Below are 21192 nucleotides of genomic sequence, written 5' to 3' on the forward strand. Positions count from 1 at the left end.
CTGTCAGAAGGAAATATGCTTTCTTTGTGGGTCAGTTGAGCTATTGCATGCAGGACTTCAGTTAGAACTCATGTGGTTGAGTTTGGTGGAGTTGATTGTGGAGTTGATGGAGTTGTGTTCAGTTTGACTTGGTTGAACTAGTTGTATTTTAGTCTAACTAAATAATACACTAGTGATGAGTTGTGTGAATTAAATATTAATTAATTCACTAATTATTAACTCATAAAGCAACTGAAGAATACATCAGTTAACTCAGTGCATGTACAGTTCAGTGGAGACAGGTGTGAGAGGTTGAGATTGCTATCAGTTGTGACCATAGTTGTGCATGAGATCTTGCACAATCAATGGGATTGAGTTATGCCAATGAGGATTGCACAGTGTGGGCCAATACCAAGGCAATTGTAGCTTGTGCTCACATGATTTTCACTTTGGATTGTGCAGTGGGGGCAGGCAAAGCAGTGGAGAAGATTTGAGCTGTGATTGATTAGATCTGAGTTAGTTTTGTGTGTAACAGGTGGAGATAGTACTAAGTACTTGTGAGGAGTATTGTACTATGTATTGTTACAAGTTCTCAATCATTATAATATACAGATAGTGTGGGGTTTTCAGTTGTATGCTTTCCCCGGGTTACATACTGTGTTAATGTGTGCATGCGATTGATGTTTCATTGTTTTTAATGCTACTAAATTGATGATCAACGTAGAGGAGGTTATGTATTGTGCATGTATTCTGCAATAGTGCATAATCGGGATAATATCTGTGAATAAGTGATTAATTATTCAAAATTTCTACATGGTATTAGAGCTGTTGATCATCAGATCTATTATTCAGAAAGTGTTTACATTTTATTTCTTCAGGCAGAGTCTGTAATCGGGCCAGGTAGCCTCTGAATTCATCCTTCCTTTGGAAGGTGAGATATTCAGTAAAAGTCCATACAGTCAATCTCTATACGAGAAATACCTTTTTCTCACGAATTCTAGATCAGAGGCGGTTGAGTTTGAAGCTGGTGGAATTCGAATTTGCAGCAGTGTTTTCTTGGTATCAACGTGGCAATGTCTTTCAACAGATTACGATTGGAGTATGCTCTTAAGGGAAGCTCGAACTATATTGCATGGAAGGACAGGATGGAGGCAATGTTAGATGATAACGGGTTGAAGGAGTTCATAGAGGCTGATGTCCCAAAGCCTAGTGACACTGCACAAGTTTATGCTTGGCAAAAGAAGACAGCAAAGTGTCGAAGGATTCTGTTAGAGGGCATGAAGGATCACATTGTGTCCAGCCTGCATGGAAAGGCTTCTCCATACTTGATGTGGAAAGCGTTGACAGATCTATTCCAAAGCAAGAGCGATCAGAGGAAGCTGGCGCTCAAAGATAAACTCAGAAACATCAAATGCGAGAAGGGAGACAGTATGCCCAAGTATCTCACGAAGTTCACTCAGTGCAGGGATGAGCTGGGAAGTGTGGGGGTGACTGTCGATGATGAGGACTTGGTGAGCTTGGCTCTCCTTGGTCTTCCGAAGAGTTGGCATTCCTATCAGGACTCTGTCAATGGTCGGGAGAAATTGCCAGGATGGGAGAGACTTTGGTCAGATCTTGTGCAGGAGGAGATCAGGCGGAATACCAGGGACAGATCTTCATCAAAGGGAACTGATGAAGAAAATTGCGCTTTGGCTGCCAAAGCAAAGAAGGGGAAGAACAAGAAGGTTTCTCAGTCTGGTGCGAAAGGCAAGAAGCAGGACATGTCCAAGGTGAAGTGCTTTCACTGTCACCAGCACAGACATTATGCCACTAATTGTCCGCAGAAGAAGAAGAACAAGCAAGTTGCTGGATCTGCAGCAGGAGAGGCTCTAGACTCGTAGTTTGAGCTTGATTTTTCATTGATCGCATGCTTGGTTTCAAGTGTGTTGGGATTGGTGTGGTTCTTGGACAGTGGTGCGTCTTTTCACATGACAGGAGATCGAGATTTGTTTTCTGATTTGGAGGAGAAAGACATCGAGATGGGCGATGATGGTAGATACAATGCAACCGGTATCAGTACCATTTCCTTTGATAGGGAGTCTAGTAAACCCTTCGTATTGAAGGAAGTGATGCATGTTCCAGGATTGAAGAAGAATCTTATCTCTGTGGCGATGTTAGAAGACAAGGGATATGATGTTGTTTTCAGCGAGGGAAAGGCTTTCCTGCGCAGCAAGACAACTGGAGAAACCTGGAAGATAGGGGTTCGAGTGAGGAACCTTTATCAGTTGCATGTAGATGGCTGCGCAGCAATGGCATGCAAGGCAGAAGGATTGGTGAGCCGGGATGATGGCGAGTTGTGGCACAGGAGATTGGGTCACCTTCACCATGGAGCCTTGAAGATATTGCAGCAGATCACTACAGGGCTTCCTAAAGGCACTCTTGCACAGTCAGATCAGTGCAAGGGGTGTACTTTGGGAAAGTTTGTGAAAGCCACCTTTCACGAGAAGGATAGTCGCGCCACGATGATCCTTGAGAGAATTCACACAGACGTGTGTGGACCTTTCTCAGTAGCTTCGACAGCAAAACACAGGTATTATGTGATCTTTGTTGATGATTTCTCTCGTAAGTGCTGGATCTTCTTCATGCAGAAGAAGAGCAAGACATACTCAAAGTTCTGTGAGTTCAAAGCACTGGTCGAGAAGGAGTCGGGAAGAAGGTGAAGGCTCTTAGGAGTGACAATGGTGGTGAATACATCTCTGGCAAGTTCAAGGATTTCTGCAGTGCAGAAGGGATTCGAAGAGAGCTCATAGCTCCCCATAACCCACAGCAGAACAAGGTTGCTGAGTGGAAGAATAGAACGATCGTGGGTGCTGCATGGGCAATGTTGCATGATCAGGGCCTACCCCTTCACTTGTGGGCGGAAGCATGCAATACAACAGTATATGTGCAGAATCGTTGTCCTCACAGGATACTTGGCATGAGTACACCCGAGGAGGCTTATTCTGGTAAGAAGCCTGATCTTTCTCATTTGAGGATTTTTGGTGCTAACGTTTACATGCATGTAACGAAGGATGCCAGGAAGAAGCTGGAGCCGACCATAGAGGTTGGGATATTTGTGGGGTACACTGATACACCCCACAACTATCGTGTGTATTTTCCAGACAGTGGCAAGAATGTTGTGCGACAGGATATAAAATTTCAAGAGGAGAAAGCCATGAAGTGTTCGTTTGTGAGGAAGCCACACTTGCATGCAGATGAGGAGCTATTAGTTCCTAAAGATGAGCTTCAGGATGTGGATCAGCCACAGGACGAGGTTCATGGAGTGGAAGAGACCACTCATGCAGTGCCAACCATCAGAGGGCGAAAGCGCTTGACAGAAGACCACCTACAGCCCAACACAGGCAGAGACAGTCACCCAATCAGTACACTGGATACATGGCTCTTGTCAGAAAATGTGTTGTGACTGAGCCATCCTCTTTCGAGGAAGCTGTGGAGGATCCTGCATGGGTAGACACCATGGTGGAAGAGTATGATTCGATTGTCAGAAACAATGCATGGGAGATTGTCCCAAGACCGGAAGGGAAATCAGTGGTGGGTTCGAGATGGATCTACAAAGTTAAGCAGGCAGCTGACAGGAGTGTGGAGAAGTACAAGGCGAGATTTGTTGCCCGAGGCTTTTCACAGATAGAGGGGATCGATTATGAGGAGACCTTTGCATCTGTCGCAAGGTATTCTTCCATACGGACGATTCTTGCTCTCTCAATGCAGATGGGGTGGCACATTCATCAGATGGATGTGAAGACTGCGTTCCTCAACGGAGTCATTGAGGAGGAGGTGTACATAGAACAGCCCGAAGGTTTCGAGATCTTCAGTAGCGAGTTGCATGTGTGCAAGCTCAAGAGAGCGTTGTATGGGTTGAAACAAGCACCACATGCTTGGTACACACGGATAGACAATTATTTCACCGGACTTGAATTCTCCAAGAGTGAGGCGGATCCTAACCTATACCAGATTGTGGTGGAGGGTAAGTTTCTTATCATTGTACTTTATGTAGATGATTTGATTCTAACAGGTGATGAGCTGTTGATACTTTCATGCAAGGATGATCTTGCTAAGGAGTTTGAAATGAAGGACTTGGGCCTCCTTCGTTATTTCTTGGGACTGGAAATCTAGAAGCGCAGTGATGGACTATTTGTTTCTCAGGGTAAGTATGCTCAGGAGATACTGGAGAAGTTCAACATGCATGGCTGCAAGCCTGTTGATACTCCTCTTCCTGGAGATTGGAGGAAGGAGGATGCCACTTCAGCAGAAGAAGTGGATGCCACTGTTTATCGATAGTTGGTGGGGTCGCTTATGTATTTGGTCAATACACGACCCGATATATGCTATGTTGTTAACCAGCTTTCACAAGCTATGGTTAAGCCAACCAAGCTCCTTTGGAAGGCAGGCAAGCATGTATTGCGTTATTTGAGAGGCACATCGGGATATGGATTGTGGTACAGACAGGAGGATGAGGTGAAGCTATGTGGCTTCACGGATGCAGATTGGGTAGGGATCCCAACGGACAGAAAGAGCACATCAGGAGGGGTCTTTAGTATCGGGTCGACAGCAGTTTCTTGGTATAGTAGGAAGCAGAGATCCGTGGCACTCAGTTCAGCAAAGGCTGAGTATATGGCAGCAATTTTGGCTGCATGCGAGGCTATATGGATGAGGAAGATTATGGTCGGGTGTTCGGTTCTTACTTGGAGCCTACTGTGATTTACTGTTATAACCAGAGTTGCATTAAACTCTTGGCTAATCTTGTATTTCATGATAGATCTAAGAACATTGACATCAGGTACCATCATATCAGAGATTGTGTGTAGTGGAGAATCATGTTACTTTCATACATTCCAACGGAGGATTAGGATGCTAATATCTTGACGAAGGCGCTCACCAGGAGAAAATTCAAATACCACCAAGACAGGATAGGGGTTGCTGATAATCCATATCTTGTTGAGAGGGAGTGTTGAGAATGCAACAAGATGATGGAGTTTAGTGGAAAGAAGTCGCCTTCACTAAGTGGGCCCGCAGGCTATTTTTGGCGCAAAGTCTATTTTTAGACTATGTCTCTTTTTAGACATATGGATCATGGTCTATGAGTTGCAGGATACTATTTGTGGATGATTGGTCATGTCAGTGAAAATAGATGGACTTCTATTTTTAGACATATAGGAAGGTTTCTATTTTTAGACTGCCAGGCTAAAAATAGAATAGTCGAATATTATTGTCTCATAATAATATTTGGACTATAAACATTATCTTATCCTCTTGGAGCACTTCAGTTTGAGCTACAGATGTGGCACATGTAGCTGTCAGAAGGAAATACGCTTTCTTTATGGGTCAGTTGAGCTATTTCATGCAGGACTTCAGTTAGAACTCATGTGGTTGAGTTTGGTGGAGTTGATTGTGGAGTTGATGGAGTTGTGTTCAGTTTGACTTGGTTGAACTAGTTGTATTTTAGTCTAACTAAAGAATACACTAGTGATGAGTTGTGTGAATTAAATATTAATTAATTCACTAATTATTAACTCATAAAGCAACTGAAGAATACATCAGTTAACTCAGTGCATGTACAGTTCAGTGGAGACAGGTGTTAGAGGTTGAGATTGCTATGAGTTGTGACTATAGTTGTGCATGAGATCTTGCACAATCAATGGGATTGAGTTATGCCAATGAGGATTGCGCAGTGTGGGCCAATACCAAGGCAATTGTAGCTTGTGCTCACGTGATTTTCACTTTGGATTGTGCAGTGGAGGCAGGCAAAGCAGTGGAGGAGATTTGAGCTGTGATTGATCAGATCTGAGCTAGTTTTGTGTGTAATAGGTGGATATAGTACTGAGCACTTGTGAGGAGTATTGTACTATGTATTGTTACATGTTCTCAATCATTATAATATATAGATAGTGTGTGGTTTTCAGTTGTATGCTTTCCCTGGGTTACATACTGTGTTAATGTGTGCATGTGATTGATGTTTCATTGTTTTTAATGCTGCTAAATTGATGATCAACGTAGAGGAGGTTATGTATTGTGCATGTATTCCGCAATAGTGCATAATCAGGATAATCTCTGTGAATAAGTGATTAATTATTAAAAATTTCTACAGTCTGATCAGAGGCGTACCGCGATGAACCAGGGCGATGCGATGGAGCGATCACCGAAATCGGCGGATCGCCATCGATGACCACCATGGAGCAGCCATGTTATCTATATATATATATATATATATATATATATATATATATATATATATATATATATATATATATATATATATATATATGTGATAGTCTGACTACGATCGCTGATATCGGTGGATCAGCGTCAGCAATACCAAAGGGGAAGCCGAAGGGCCATTGCGATATGCGATGCGATAGCGAGAACCGACAGGGCTCTAGGCGGTAATGGATATATTTTGAAATCCATAAAATACCATTTTGTATGTATTTTCACATGTTTTAATGCATTGCAAAATACAAAGGGACAAAGCCTTGCGACATGCGATAGCGACCTACAGGCAGATCCGATAGGAAAATAAAGTGCAATTTTGAATATTTAAAGTCCTGGAAGAACAATGCTTTGCGGATTTTTCCATGTATTGCAGCGTTCTCTGTGTAAAACACAGAACGACTGTTTTTAATGGATTTCAAGCACTAATGCCCTCATCCGTTATGGAACAGGTGGGTGCCTACCCAAAGGGTGTTATGCAATGATTATTGAATGCACAGGAGAGGGATTTGAGTGGACCCAAAGCTGTAAGACAAAGAGCCCAAAAGGGAAAACCAACAGACAACGCCAATTTGGATAAAAGCCTTGAATGTCAAAGACTGTGGGGGCTAAGTCTGAGAGCACAATTGATTCATTTGCTTAGAGGTAGAGTGAAGCACCGATAACACAGAGAGTGATGAATGCTCATTTGTGGAGGTAGTATGATGCTCAAGAGCAGTTCCGAGAAGCTTGTGGAGGCCTGTAATGCTCAGTGAATGTGTGGGAAAAGTTGGAGCACTGAGGAACCCATTGGGAGGCTCGGTGTGCTAGAGCACTTAACACAGCGAAGCCACCAAAGGTTGGAGGCAATACACAAATACTTCAATGAAGTATCAGACAACAAAGAGATCGATTGCTCGAGCTGTTGCTAGTGTTGTTTGAGTTAAGACAGAAGAAGGATTCCAGAGACAGTAAACAATTCTAAAGGAGTCAGAGAAGCCAGAATCTCAAAGGAGTCTTAGAGCACTAACTGAAAGAATTAGTCCAGAGAAGCCTAGAATTATTTGCAGCTAAAGGACAGCCAAGGGTAAGATGGTATTCTGAGCCCATTGCTTAATTTGTAAACCATATGGAGTTGATTCAAGGACATGTAAAAAGAATTCAGCCATAATCCCAAAGAGTCTAATCGAGTTGATTAGAGCTCAAGGAGACGTAGCCCAAGATATCAGGGTGAATTCCATATTAAATTGTTGTCTTATGTGCTTATTTCTTTGCTGCATTATTCACTATTGTATGCATTTATGTATATGTTCAAGTGCATTTAAATATCAGCATACATAGTAGATTTTAAAGCACATAACAACCAACAATAAAAACAAGCATATGCCTATATTTTCAAGAATTCCTTAATTCCGCATTGGTTAATCAAATAGACTTGGGATAATTCAAGCTTTGGAAGTGGGATAGGTTCTTGTAAGCTAAACAAGAAGCCTAAAAGCCCCATTTTCAGATCAGGTGGTATCGGAGCTTAAGATTGATTAACCACACCTTCAAAGAATATATTATCAGAATGCTTGATTGACAAAGCAGAGTTTGCTTGTCTGAAAGGTGTTTGAACAAGAAGAGGCTGATTGTATGCTTGTTTGCAGACTGACTATTTGCTGAGTTTGCAGAGGTGAAGGGAAAGCTATTGATAGCTCAGTCTAGGAAGGACAAGAAGGAGAAGGGCTGAAGGCATTCTTCTACCCCAAAGGACCTCAAGTCAATATTTGGAGCACAAGAGGTTTGTTGCAAAAGGTTGTTGAATAAGCTCTTTAATTATCTTGTTGAAGTTGTTTTTTTGTTCATTGGTATAATGACTTAATGACAACTTCTACAAGTGGGTCCTCAAATTTTGCTCTCTTCACGAGACTCTTTGATGAAGACATGAAGCAAGAATTGTCCACCATGATGGATATGTTGAGAGAAATGTATGCGGATGGAAGGAAGAGCAGCTTGCTTAGAAAGAAGCTGAATTCCATGAAGGAAGAGAAGTAGTTGCTTATTGACAAATTGCAGGAAATGGAGAGGCAACTTCATATTGCAAATATGAACCTGAAAAGGATGCATGAGTTGGAGTCACAAATCTTTGTTGCCCAAGAAGCCTTAGTCAAGTACCAGCTTGAAGAATAGGTAAGCCATTCCATTTTGTCTTCAAATTCCTCTAAGAATTCTCATATTGGTTCTTTTGAAAAACATACTAGAGGCATAGGTTCCAAGCTAATGTCCAAGATGGGCTATGAAGGCAAGGGCATGGGAAAACATGCACAAGGTATTATTAAACCAATAATGATTGAGGAAAGGCCTAAGTATTTAGGTCTTGGCTATGGATAGTCTTATGGAGAAAGTTCCAAAGCTGCCATGAAGGCCATTGAAACCATTCCAAGAAGGAGTTTCATTGCAGATCCCCTATCTCAAGAATGTGAAGATTGTGTTCAAGAGGAATGCAATGGCTTGAAACATCATTTGCAGGGTGTAGGTTTTCAGAAGCACACCCTTGAGCCAAAGAGTTGTGGAAACTCTAACAGCCTTGAAGAGATTGATGGGATTCCAAAGGGAGCTACTTCTTCATTTGCTTCACCTCCTCATGAAGGCAATAAAGGTGAAAGAGGTAGGTATAGATCTAGTTCTAACCATAGTCCTTTTGATTTTGGAAAGCATGATAAATTTCCACATAGATATGGGAAAAGAATTGCATGTTCCTTTTGTGGTTTGGATAACCATCATGTTTCTAGATGTTGGAAGAGAATGGCCACATACAAGAAACTTTTGTAGGAAAGAAAGAAAGCAACCAAAGGTACATTGGACAAGAAAAATCATGCTATCAAGAGGATGCACATGTGTTGCACTTACTGCCATAAGGGCATCTTGCTAAAAGGTGTTGGAATCTGAATCCAACAATGCTTCCACTAAAACTGAGGGAGGAGGTGGAAGGAGAAAATGACAAAAATGGAAAGGAAGATTCCATGAATGATGTGTCTCAAGATGATTCACATATTGATGCTGATGTACAGACAAAGGAAGGACCTTTGAAATGGATTGGTAAGAAATGGTTAGAATTCTTATCCAATTAAAAGTTGCATATCTATTTATACATCTATTTGCATTTCTTTGTTAATGGAATGCAAGTTGCAGGATTTTACCAAGAAGGTGAATGGAGAAGTTGAGTGGGAAGCTCGCTTGGTTGCTACAACATTATATTTTATTTCAGCTTGGAAAGTACAATGTGCTTAAGCAAAAGTTGAAGGATGAAATGCATGCATGAGATGATGTGCATGAACACAGGGATTTTGATGTTTTCCTTGTTTTCAGAACATGTGTGTGATTGACTTGAAGGGTTGATTGCTTAAAAGGCATGTTTTGTGGGCTTGTTGTCTAGTCCATCATTTGTATGCAAATGTAAGACATGGAAGTGTTCACAAGATGTGAAAAATCTATTTCTTTGGTTGAAGCAGGAGTTTAGGTTGTTGTCTATATGCTTGTTGTTGTTAACAGTTGTTGTTGGAAGCTTGTCAAATAGGTACAAATGAAAGTTTTATGGAGCAGATGTACTTCACATTTGTTTGAGCCACCTTAGGTCAATGATCAAGGCAAAGAAGCTCAAACTACCTTCTATGACCATTTCAGTAGAATTTTTGCAGGAAGGCAAGGAGGAAGATAGTTCTTCTCAAGGAGACCAGCCCATCTAGAGAAGGGAAGTGGTCAGAAACTTTGGTTCAAAGGCACTACACAAAGGCAAGTGTTCGGAGGCTGAAAGAAGAGGGTGAATCACTCTCATTTACTGTTCAGATTAGTATATCAGTCTTTTTGGAGACCAAAATTTCTTTTAGTGGGAAGGCATGATCCAAAAATGGATCCTGGATAAACCTCTAAGTCTAAAAGACTTCATGTAAGAGGTAAAAGGTGCCAAATGGCACAAATCCTTTGTAAATCAGAGGAAAATGAAAGTCACAGATGGCTCTCAAAAATAGTCTCATTGTAGAGATCTCCTTGTTCTGAATCTAACACAACTTGAATGGGCAAAAACAGACTCCAAATGAAGGAGTTATTGTAAAATGGAAATTGCCCACTATCCTTAGAAAATGAGGAAATTTCATTAAATTTTGAACTATATTGAAAATTTTGATAGGCTCATGGACCAATCCATAGCTGACATGTGGTAAGCCAGGATTGGGCCACGTGGCCTTGTTTGATTGATCAAAGAGGAAATATCGCATTGACGGATTACACTATCGGGCCTTAAAAACTTGAAGAAAACCATGAAAATCAAGCTAACGAAGGCTTAAACAATGGGTGCATAGGGACTATCGGATCTGGCTGATCAATGATCCAAATTCGATTGGCATATCGCATCGACGATGATCGGTAGGTCTGATCGGAGGCATAGCGCGATGAACCTGGGGCTATGCGATGGAGCGATCGTCGAAATTGGTGGATCGCCATCGACGAACACCATGGAGCAGCCATATATATATATATATATATATATATATATATATATATATATATATATATATATATATATATATATACATATGTATATATATATATAGATGTAGATGTAGATGTAGATGTATATGTATATGTATATGTATATGTATATGTATATCTATGTATATATATATATATGTATATATATGTATATGTATATGTATATATATATATATATATATATATATATACATATATATACATATGTATATATATATATATATATATATATATATATACATATATATACATATGTATATATATATATATATATATATATATATATATATATATATATATATATATATATATATAGATATGCGATAGTCTAACTACAATTGCCGATATCGGTGGATCGGCATCGGCGATACCAAAGGGGAAGCCAAAGGGTCATTGTGATATGTGATGCGTTAACTGAACCCGACAGGGCTCTAGGCGATAATGGATATATTTTGAAATCTGTAAAATACCATTTTGTATGTACGTTCACATGTTTTAATGTGTTACGAAATACAAAGGGATAGAGCCTTGCGACATACCCAACAGGGCTCTAGGCGATAATGGATATATTTTGAAATTTGTAAAATACCATTTTGTATGTATTTTCGCATGTTTTAATGCGTTACGAAATACAAAGGGACAGAGCCTTGCGACATGTGATAGTGACCTATGGGTGGACCCGATAGGAATATAAAGTGCAATTATGAATATTTAAAGTCTGGGAAGAACAGTGCTTTGTGGATTTTTCTGTGTATTGCAGCGTTCTCTATGTAAAACACAAAACGACTATTTTTAATGGATTTCAAGCACCGATGCCCTCATCTGTTACGGAACAGGTGGTCACCTGCCCAAAGGGTGTTACGCAATGATTATTGAATGCTTAGGAGAGGGATTCGAGCGGACCCAAAGCCAGAAGACAGAGAGCCCGAAAGGGAAAGCCAACAGACAGCGCCGATTTGGCTAAAAGCCATGAATGTCAAAGACTGTGGGGGCTGAGTTTGAGAGCACAATTGATTCATTCGCTTGGAGGTAGAACGAAGAACTGATAACACAGGGAGTGATGAATGCTCATTCATGGAGGCAGTATGATGCTCAGGAGGAGTTCCGAGAAGCTCATGGAGGCCCGTAATGCTCAATGAATGTGTGGGCAGAGTTGGAGTGCTGAGGAACCAATTGCGAGGCTCAGTATGCAAAAGCACTTAACAGAGCAAAGCCACCGGAGGTTGGAGGCAGCGCACAAATACTTCAGTGAAGTATTAGACAACAAAGAGACCGATTGCTCGAGATGTTGTTGGCGTTGTTTGAGTTGAAGATAGAAGAAGGATTCCAGAGATAGTAAACAATTCTGAGGGATTCAGAGAAGCCAGAAGCTCAAAGGAGTCTTAGAGCACTAACTGAAAGAATTAGTCCAGAGAAGCCTAGAGCTGTTTGCACCTAAAGGACAACCAGGAGTAAGATGGTATTTTTAGCCCATTGGTTAATTTGTAAACCATATGGAGTCGAGTCAAGGACTTGTAAAAAGAATTCAACCATAATCCCAAAGAGTCTAATCAAGTTGATTATAGCTCAAGGAGACGTAGCCCAAGATATCATGGTGAATTGCATATTACATTGTTGTCTCATGTGTTTTCTTCTTTGTTGCATTATTCATTGTTTTATGCATTTATGTATATGTTCAAGCGCATTTAAATATCAGCATACACAATAGATTTTAAAGTACATAATAGCCAACAATAAAAACAAGCATATGCCTATATTTTCAAGCATTCTTTAATTCCGCATTGGTTAATCAAATAGAATTGGTAAAATTCAAGCTTTGGAAGTGGGAGAGGTTCTTGTAAGCTAGACAAGAAGCCTGAAAGCCCCATTTTCATATCAATTTGTATAAGTTTTAAAGCTATAGATTCCTTAGCTTCCATTAAACACTGTTGTTGATCATATCTTGTTTTAATTTAACTCCATGCCCAATCGTAGTAGTCATCACATTTTTCTTCACCTACAAAATCACAAAAAAAAAAAAAAATCAAAGTTAGTCATATGAATTTTGAGTTTAACACAGTCATTTTATAAATATTTTAAGAGAGCCCTCTCAAATTGGAAGGACTAACTTCTAGTTAAAAGTCGATTTAAAATAGTTACAATTGGTTGAAGATTGATACAACCCAACCCTTTCCAGCCAAGTGATAACATAAAGGATGCATGAGAACCTTAAGAACAAAAACAATGTAGGGAATTAGAGAGTAACCCTATAGCTAAGGTTATTAAATATTTTGAAAAGGAACTCGAATGTTCTAGTCACGATGATACAAAAAAGAAATTATATCCCCCAATATTGAAATGACTCCAAGAATCTATGACATTCCTAATCCAAGAATCTATGGCATTCCTACCCCAAGAATCTATTGCCTTCCTAAGATACACAAAATTGAGTTCCCATCTGACCTACAGTTAATACTATTGGCTCTCTTATGTATGAACTTTATAGATTTGTTGCCAAGATTTTGGGTCCCATAGTTGGTAACATTGATTTATTTACTAAAATTCAAGTCCATTTTGTTGAGATCATCAAAGAAGAAAGAATTGATCTTGAATACATTATTCTTAGCTTTGATGTTGTCCAACTTTTCACAAAAATTCCCTTAAATGAAGTAGTATAGGTGCTCAAAGAAGTTTATGATCCTAATACTATTAGATTGGCTAAAGTCTACTTAAGAGGTGCTTTCTCTAGTTTGCGGGTGAATAGTATGAGCAAATTAGTGGAGTAGTAATGGGATCCCTAGTCTCACCTATTGTTGGTAACCTTTATATAGAAAAGTTTGAAAGAATAGCCCTTGATTCCTATTAACTCAAAGCTAAATGGTGGAAGAGGTTTGTGTACTACACTAATGTGAAATGGCCCCATGGAGAAGATAAGATTAATATGTATCTCTGAGGAAATACAATTTACCATAGACATTGAGGACAATGCAAGTATTCCCTCTTTAGATGTCTTGTTACCTAAATTATAGGATGACACCCTCAAATGTAAAGTTTTCAAAAAAATACCCATGCTAAAAACTACCTACATGTTGGTTCCCATTACCACCGCTTCAAAAAATAGGGATATTAAATACCTTGGCCATTAGAGCAATTATAATTTTCAACCCAAAACATCTAGAGAAAGAACTTGATCACTTAGAAAAGGGTATTAAGAATATTGGCTATAAGGGGAGATACATGAACAAGACTTTCGCTAGAATAAACAGGTCATGCCACATCCATCCTCCTAACGACAATGCTAGAAAGGCATACCTTCCACACATTCAAGGAACTAATGATAAAATTGCGAGAGTCCTAGAGAAAAATAATGTCATAACATAGTTTAAACATCATGTTCCTATGAAACAAGGAATGAGGCTAGTTAGGGATAATATTGACATCCATCAACAAAAAAAAGTATACAAAGTCACCTATGCCTGTGGAAAATGCTGTATTGGTGAAACAAGGAGATCATTCAAGAATATAGTAAGAGAACACGTTACAAACATTAAACATCAACATATTCGTTCTTGGCCTTCATTGAACATTTTGTCAAAACTAAACATCATGTTTCTATTGAAGACACCCAAATTCTAGCTAGGGAAAATCATTGTTTCAATCGAAATGTCAACGAAGCTTTGGAAATTGTTAAGAAAACCCTAGTAACGTAAATAGAGAGGTAGTGGCCTTGAAATCAATAAAAGTTGGCTTCCTCTTATCTATCAATCTAATTCCCTCAACAATTAAATTTAAATCATCTTTAGTTTCTCTCGTATTAGCCTCTGATTGTCCTCTTCCCTCATAACCACCCCCTTCCCTCCCCCACACCGCCTTGCCCTGCCCTACCCTTCCCTGCCCCATCTTTTTCATTTCTTAGGTCTCCTTTACTTTCGTCTTTTGTTTCCTCTTCTCTTCCTTTCTTGTTGCCCTTGTCCTTTTTCCTTTTCCTTTGCCTTATCCTTTTTCTTTGTGTATATTGTCTTATTTTTTCCTTTTCCTTTTCCTTTGCCTTATCCTTTTTCTTTGTGTATATTCTCTTCTTTTTTTCTTATCGCTTCCTTTTTGCTTTATCTCTTTTCATTTTCTTAATTTGTTGAATTCATACTTCTTTTTATTTAATCTTTATCTTTCTTTCCTTTTTCTCCTTGCTTTTTTGATAAATTTAATTTTTTATTAGAAATTAAATTTATATTTATTTATAATAAAGACAAAACTTCAATTCATCATATTTTCAAAGCTGGCTATAATAGAGCATATAAAAACAGAAGATAAATTAAAATACATGGAGCATCCCATTTTTAAACTTGACAAAGGGATTTGCATCGAGAAATACACACTTTGTATGTATTCAATATGTAAAAAACAAATGACCATTGAGTTTTCAGACCCGATCAATTGTGATAAAGAAATTTCCGAGGAAATAAATTTATATACGTATACTCAATGCTTAACATCCTGTCCTTTGCAACATTAAAAAATGCAGTGACATAAGTAGATGATCTGCCGTAAGTCTTTTTGTTGGTGGATGCCACCAGTTTTCTCCAGCGATTGGGTCCGTAAGGAATCATATTGACTTTGTGATTGTGGTCCACTAAGAAATCATATTTTATTTTGTGATTGTAGTCCAGCAATTTAAAACATAAATCTATCAAAATATTTACCAAATTTATTTAGACATAATTTCATGTCATATTTTTTAAGTAAATTATAATAAAGAAATCTTAAAAAAAAAAAACATAATTAACCTCCGTACATTATTTATAAAACGAAAAAGAAAAAACACATAAACAACAAATTGCCATCAATTTTTTAAACTGTGAACATTCACACACAGATTTCCGGGGAAATAAACGCTTTATGTCTCCTCACCGCGTAATATTCGGTCGTTACAAGATTTGAAAATGCAGTGACAGAACTATATCGTCTGCCATAACAATTTTTGGGAATCACATTTATTTCTTGATTGTGGTCAAGAGATTTTGGAAGATAAACGCGTGAGTAATCATATTTATTTTGTGATTGTGGTCAAGAGATTTTGGAAAACAAACGCGTGAGTAATCGTATTTATTTTGTGATTGTCATCAGGAGATTTTGGAAAATAAACGCGTTATGTGCTTTCTCTTTTAATCAATCCATTACCTAACTATTAAGGTATTGATGCAGAGAGGGTAGCAAATGCGCAGCTTGTGGTTACTTCGCATCTCTGAACTATTCAGACGAGGACGACGAAAATATAGCGACTGAACGCGCATTACTCCCATCTCTGCAAAATATCTCCATTCTTACTTTCTGGTAATGGCAAACCTTAACTTGACGCCTGCTCCAGACGCAACATTCTCTGGATCGGTATCCACCTCCACTGCCTCCTCACATTGCAACTCCAGCGACTATGCGTACAACGTATTCATAAATCACCGCGGGCCTGACGTCAAGAAAGGCCTCGCAAGCCACCTGTACCGTCGTCTTTCCTCAAATGGTTTAAGAGCTTTTCTAGACACTGAGGAATTGCAAAGGGGCGACACCTTAACTCCCCAAATTGAAGGGGCTATTCGAACGTCCTCAGTCCAAATAGCAATTTTCTCTCCAAGATATGCCGAGTCCACTTGGTGTCTCAATGAGCTCGTCCAGATGTTGGAGTCGGGGTCCACAATTATTCCAGTCTTCTATGGCGTTCATCCTTCAGAACTTCGGTGGACCGGGGCAGAGATGGAATTTGTGCTACAGCCCTCAGCATCCTCCAATGTATCTTCCTGTGTACGAGGGGCGAAAATGGCGATTATGCTCGGGCACTGAGCAAGCTCGAAAAGAAGACCACATTCGATTCTCGAACCAAGAAATGGATGCCACGACATGACTCCAACACCATTCAAAAATGGAGGAAAGCTCTTTCGGATTGCTCACAAATAAGCGGTTTTGAGCTGAGCGCGTGTAACGGGTAAGGGCCTTCACTTTTCACTCTGTTACTCTTTCGTTCGTTCTTTGTAGCCCTTCCTTACTAGTCATTTCATTGTGAATATTATTATTCAGTGATGAGGGTGAGCTCGTGGATAAGGTCGCGGAACAAGTTTTGAAAAAGGTTAGCAAAACACGTCTGAATGTTGCTAAATATCCAACTGGTTTGGACGAGAAGGTAAAGGATCTGGAAGCGATAGTGTTATCCCAGCACCAAAGTGGGGAGGCTCGAGCGGTCGGTATTGTGGGTTTTGGTGGGGTAGGAAAAACCACCCTCACAAAAGAATTCTTCAACATACACAGATCAGATTACAGTCGATCTTGCTTTCTATGTGACATCAGAGAAAACGCAGCTACTAGATCTTTACATTCCCTTCAGAGTAACCTTCTTAAAGATTTGATTCACAAGGATGTACAAATAAATAGCACTGATGAAGGCACAGAGAAGCTCAGAACACATCTCTCATCTTCTCACCACGCTCTCATAGTTTTAGATGATGTGGATCATATCGACCAACTGGATGCATTATTTTCACCAGTCAAAGATACCATTCATACAGAGAGTTTAATTATAGTGACATCTCGCAACAAGGATCTTCTTACCAGCTCGGGGATTGTAGAGTCATTTATTTACAAGCAGACCGGCCTTAATCGACAACACTCCCTAAAACTCTTTTGCTTGCACGCCTTCAACCAGAGTTATCCAGTTATGGGATTTGAAGAAGTAGTTGAAAAATTTTTGGAGGCGTGCCATGGACTACCATTATCTCTTAAAGTGATTGGAGCGCTGCTTTGTGGAAAAGATTTGGAGTACTGGGAAGCGCAATTCAATAAAATATCCAACATACTCCCCAGCGATATACGGAACAGACTCCAAATTAGCTACGAAAATCTAGATCCAGAGGAGAAGCAAATATTCTTAGACATTGCCTGTTTTTTTTATTGGAGAACACAAGGAAACTGTTATAAGAATATGGAACGGCTCCGGCTGGCAAGGATGGCTGGGTCTTCGCAACCTAGAGAACAGATGTCTTGTAGATGTGGACGGGGAAAACCGTATAAGAATGCATGACCACATTAGAGACCTCGGCAGACATATGGCGGAGAAAGAACCTGCTGAGTGCCCACGTCGAATTTGGCGCCTCAACCTTCTTGGCAATATGTCTCACCAACCACCTGTAAGTAGTTTGAAGCTTTCAACTGATATTCAAAATAGGGTTGTGTTATCAAAACTGTATCTGTCAAGTTTTGAGTTTTCAAAACATTGCAAGATTCTCGATTTTGTTTCTAACATGTAGGACTGAACAATTCAGGTGCGTGGAATTAGCATGGTTCATGGAAATGACCCTAAACAATCTTCCCAAAACCTTGTGGGAAGTCGTTTATTAACTAATATGAGCCGGTTGCAGCTTCTTAGGGCTGAAGGTGATTTTGATCAAACCTTATTAAGCGTTGAGCACTTACCCCAACTCATATGGTTACCCCAACTCATATGGCTCTGCTGGAAGAATTTTCCGTATGCATCCTTACCTTCCTCGATTAGACTAGAGAATTTAAGAGTTCTACATATAGAGGGGGGGAATTTGGAAACTCTGTGGCAACATGAATCCCAGGTAATCATGCTATTTCTTCACAGAAATGTTGTTTTGTATTGTTTTCAAATCTCAGAAATTGCTTGCTCCATGTGTCTTCATATATAACAATGCCAAAAAACTGACATCTACCCCGTTCAAAACTGTGAACATTGCAGGCACCTGTGCAGTTAAGAGAATTGACTATTGATGCTCCCGTTTTAACGCTTCCAAACTCCATTGGTAAGCTGAAAAACCTAGAATCATTAACCCTACACAAGAATTATGTTGAAACATTGCCAGAAGAATTCTGTCATATGCATTCGTTCAGACACATGCTCTTATGGGGCTGTAAAAATATGACAATACTGCCGGATTCAGTTGGGAACTTCAGAAACCTCCTAAATCTTGACTTGCGCGGGTGCTCTGCTCTACGCATCCTCCCAGATTCAGTAGGGTGCTTAACGAACCTCCAAGTTTTTCACTTGGATGGCTGCTCCGCTTTGCAGAGGCTTCCAGATTCAATTGGGAACTTAATGAACCTCAAAACTTTTCACTTGGGCGGGTGCTCCGCTTTGCAGATGCTCCCAGATTCAATTGGGAACTTAATGAACCTCCAAAGTCTTTACTTGGGCGGGTGCTCTGCATTGCACATGCTTCCAAATTCACTTGGGAACTTAAAAAATCTCCAAAGTTTACACTTGTGCGGCTGCTCCACCTTGCAGATGCTCCCTTATTCAATTGGAAACTTCAAGAACCTACAAAGTCTTCACCTGGGCGGGTGCTCAGCATTGGAGATGCTCCCAGGTTCAGTTGACAACTTCACCCACCTTCAAGCTCTTATCTTGGCGGGTTGCTCCGCTTTGCAGATGCTCCCCGATTCAGTTGGGAATTTCAGGGAACTACAAATTCTTGACTTGGGCGGGTGCTCAACTTTGCAGATACTGCCAGGCTCAGTTGGGAACCTCAGGAACCTCCGAAATCTTCAATTAGGCGGGTGTTCTGCTTTGAAGATGCTCCCCGACTCTGTTGGGAATTTCACGAACCTACAAATTCTTGACCTGAGCGGGTGTTCAGCTTTGCAGACGCTCCCAGGTGCAGTTGGAAACTTCACGAACCTCCGAAATCTTCACTTAGGCGGGTGCTCCGCTTTGCAGATGTTCCCCGACTGTGTTGGGGATTTTACGAACCTACAAATTCTTCACTTGGGCGGGTGCTCAGCTTTGCAGATGCTCCCAGGTTCAGTTGGGAACTTCAAGAACCTCCAAAATCTTCAATTAACTCGGTGCTCAGCTTTGCAGATGCTCCCCGATTCAGTTGGGAATTTCGAGAAACTACAAATTCTTGACATGGGCGGCTGCTCAGCTTTGCGGATGCTCCCAGATTCAGTTGGGAACTTCAAGAACCTCCAAACTCTTCGCTTGCAAGGGTGCTCCGCTCTCGAGATGCTCCCAGATTCAGTTGGGAACTTCTCGAACCTCCGAACTTTTAACTTGGCCAAGTGCTCCGCTTTGCAGATGCTCCCAGATTCAATTGGGAACTTGAAGAAGCTACAAACTCTTCACTTGCACCGGTGCTCCGCTTTGCAGATGCTGCCTAATTCAATTGGGAGCTTAACGAACCTCGAAAGTATTATCTTGCGCGGGTGCTCCACTTTGCGAATGCTCCCGGATTCAGTTGGCAACTTAAGGAAACTGCCGAGTCTTAACTTGAGAGGGTGCTCCAGTTTGCAGATGCTCCCAGAATCAGTTGGGAATTTAACAAACCTCCAGAGTCTTGACTTGAGGGGGTGCTCCACTTTAGAGGTCCTCCCAAATTCAGTTGAGAATTTAAGGAATCTTCAAAGTATTGACTTGCGCCGGTGCTTCAATTTGAGGAGGCTGCCCAATGTTGAACAATTGAGTTCGTTGGAGAAGCTTGATGTGTATGGGTGTACCGAATTGCAATGGGGTGAGGGAGTAGTCCAGCAGCTGCGCCAGCGACTGAAGAAAGGCTTCATTGAATGAAAAGCACGTATTCAGATGATAGCGGCACTTCATAGTTACAACAGTGGTCAAGACCGTGGCCATAGTGCCCACTGGAAGCTGTATACAGAGTTCTGTGGTTAACCATGAAAGGCATTTTATCAGAAGCAAAATGAATTATACGATCTATGGAATGCTCTACATTTTATTTCATTGGTTGTTCTAAAATATATTTTCCCTTCATTGGGTTTCGATAAAAATCGATAGCGTGTTCCATGAATGTTTTTCTCTAAGGAAAATTCCAAACATGTCAAGAACGAAAAGAATCCAAGTTAAGAAAGAAGCCCATTGCGTAGGAGCTTTGAAAAATGCCACCTATGTCAGGACAGCAATTGCAGGAAATGAGTTTTTGGAGATGGTAAAATTAGGCCTCCATTAAATGAGTTTTATCTCCAAATACATTCCTTCTATCCTCCAAATGTTCATCTCCCATTGACAAAGTTTCAATGTTATCTTTGTGACCAGATTTGACATATAAACACATTTGACATATGCTTTTACATCCAAACTCTATTTGTCAAAATTTAAACGCAGAACCTCAACAAACTTGAGATATACTGGGCAAAGAAAAATGGCCTCGCTCAGTCTGGTTCATTCCAACGCTGGCAGCTAACAAGTGCACTGTGAAGATGAAAAACCCTCGCTCTGGTTAAAGCGTTGGCAGCTAACCCATTTTTCAAAGAACTTAAAAATATACTCGGCAACAAACAAAGAAACCCTTGCTCAGTTAGCCACAGGTCCGATAGCCAATTCATTTTTTCAGCTCCCTCTGTAATTCTTCTCGGTACGAGGTTAACTGGCCACTGACCTGCTTCAACAAGTCTTTCTTATCATTTCATTGTTAACTCGCCACTGACTTGCTTCAACAAGTCTTTCTTATCATTTCATTGTGT

General features: G+C 40.3%; 3 protein-coding genes across 3 annotated transcripts; all 3 read left to right on the forward strand.

Annotated features, from left to right (window-relative positions):
- Nucleotides 1-15982: 15982 nt before the first annotated feature.
- Nucleotides 15983-17776, forward strand: LOC149162320 (disease resistance-like protein DSC1). The gene is made up of 2 exons (XM_089435159.1): nucleotides 15983-16687; nucleotides 16780-17776. Exons 1-2 carry the CDS (start codon nucleotides 16593-16595, stop codon nucleotides 17774-17776), a joined length of 1092 nt encoding a protein of 363 aa, XP_089291285.1. The 5' UTR covers nucleotides 15983-16592.
- Nucleotides 16048-16545, forward strand: LOC149162321 (putative 2' cyclic ADP-D-ribose synthase BdTIR). The gene has a single exon (XM_089435158.1). The coding sequence runs from the start codon at nucleotides 16048-16050 to the stop codon at nucleotides 16543-16545; it is 498 nt and encodes a 165-aa protein (XP_089291284.1).
- A 25-nt stretch (nucleotides 17777-17801) lies between the features above and the next one.
- On the forward strand, nucleotides 17802-20529 carry LOC149162322 (uncharacterized). Its single transcript, XM_089435160.1, has 3 exons — nucleotides 17802-17882; nucleotides 18018-18317; nucleotides 18455-20529. The coding sequence occupies exons 1-3, from the start codon at nucleotides 17802-17804 to the stop codon at nucleotides 20279-20281; spliced, it is 2208 nt and encodes a 735-aa protein (XP_089291286.1). The 3' UTR covers nucleotides 20282-20529.
- The last annotated feature ends 663 nt before the right edge of the window (nucleotides 20530-21192 follow it).

Source organism: Pinus tabuliformis, chromosome 5_2 (assembly GCF_031772625.1).
Source record: "Pinus tabuliformis cultivar Carrire ecotype Pingquan chromosome 5_2, CPIR1, whole genome shotgun sequence".
NCBI lineage: Eukaryota > Viridiplantae > Streptophyta > Pinopsida > Pinales > Pinaceae > Pinus > Pinus tabuliformis.

Excerpts from the sequence above, each read along its gene's own strand:
- LOC149162322 (XM_089435160.1), top strand. The coding sequence starts at position 17,802 with ATGGCGGAGAAAGAACCTGCTGAGTGCCCACGTCGAATTTGGCGCCTC. Across the intron at positions 17,883-18,017 it reads ATATGTCTCACCAACCACCT|GTGCGTGGAATTAGCATGGT; the intron begins GTAAGTAGTTTG and ends TGAACAATTCAG. Across the intron at positions 18,318-18,454 it reads TGTGGCAACATGAATCCCAG|GCACCTGTGCAGTTAAGAGA; the intron begins GTAATCATGCTA and ends TGAACATTGCAG.
- LOC149162320 (XM_089435159.1), top strand. The coding sequence starts at position 16,593 with ATGCCACGACATGACTCCAACACCATTCAAAAATGGAGGAAAGCTCTT. Across the intron at positions 16,688-16,779 it reads GAGCTGAGCGCGTGTAACGG|TGATGAGGGTGAGCTCGTGG; the intron begins GTAAGGGCCTTC and ends ATTATTATTCAG.
- LOC149162321 (XM_089435158.1), top strand. The coding sequence starts at position 16,048 with ATGGCAAACCTTAACTTGACGCCTGCTCCAGACGCAACATTCTCTGGA.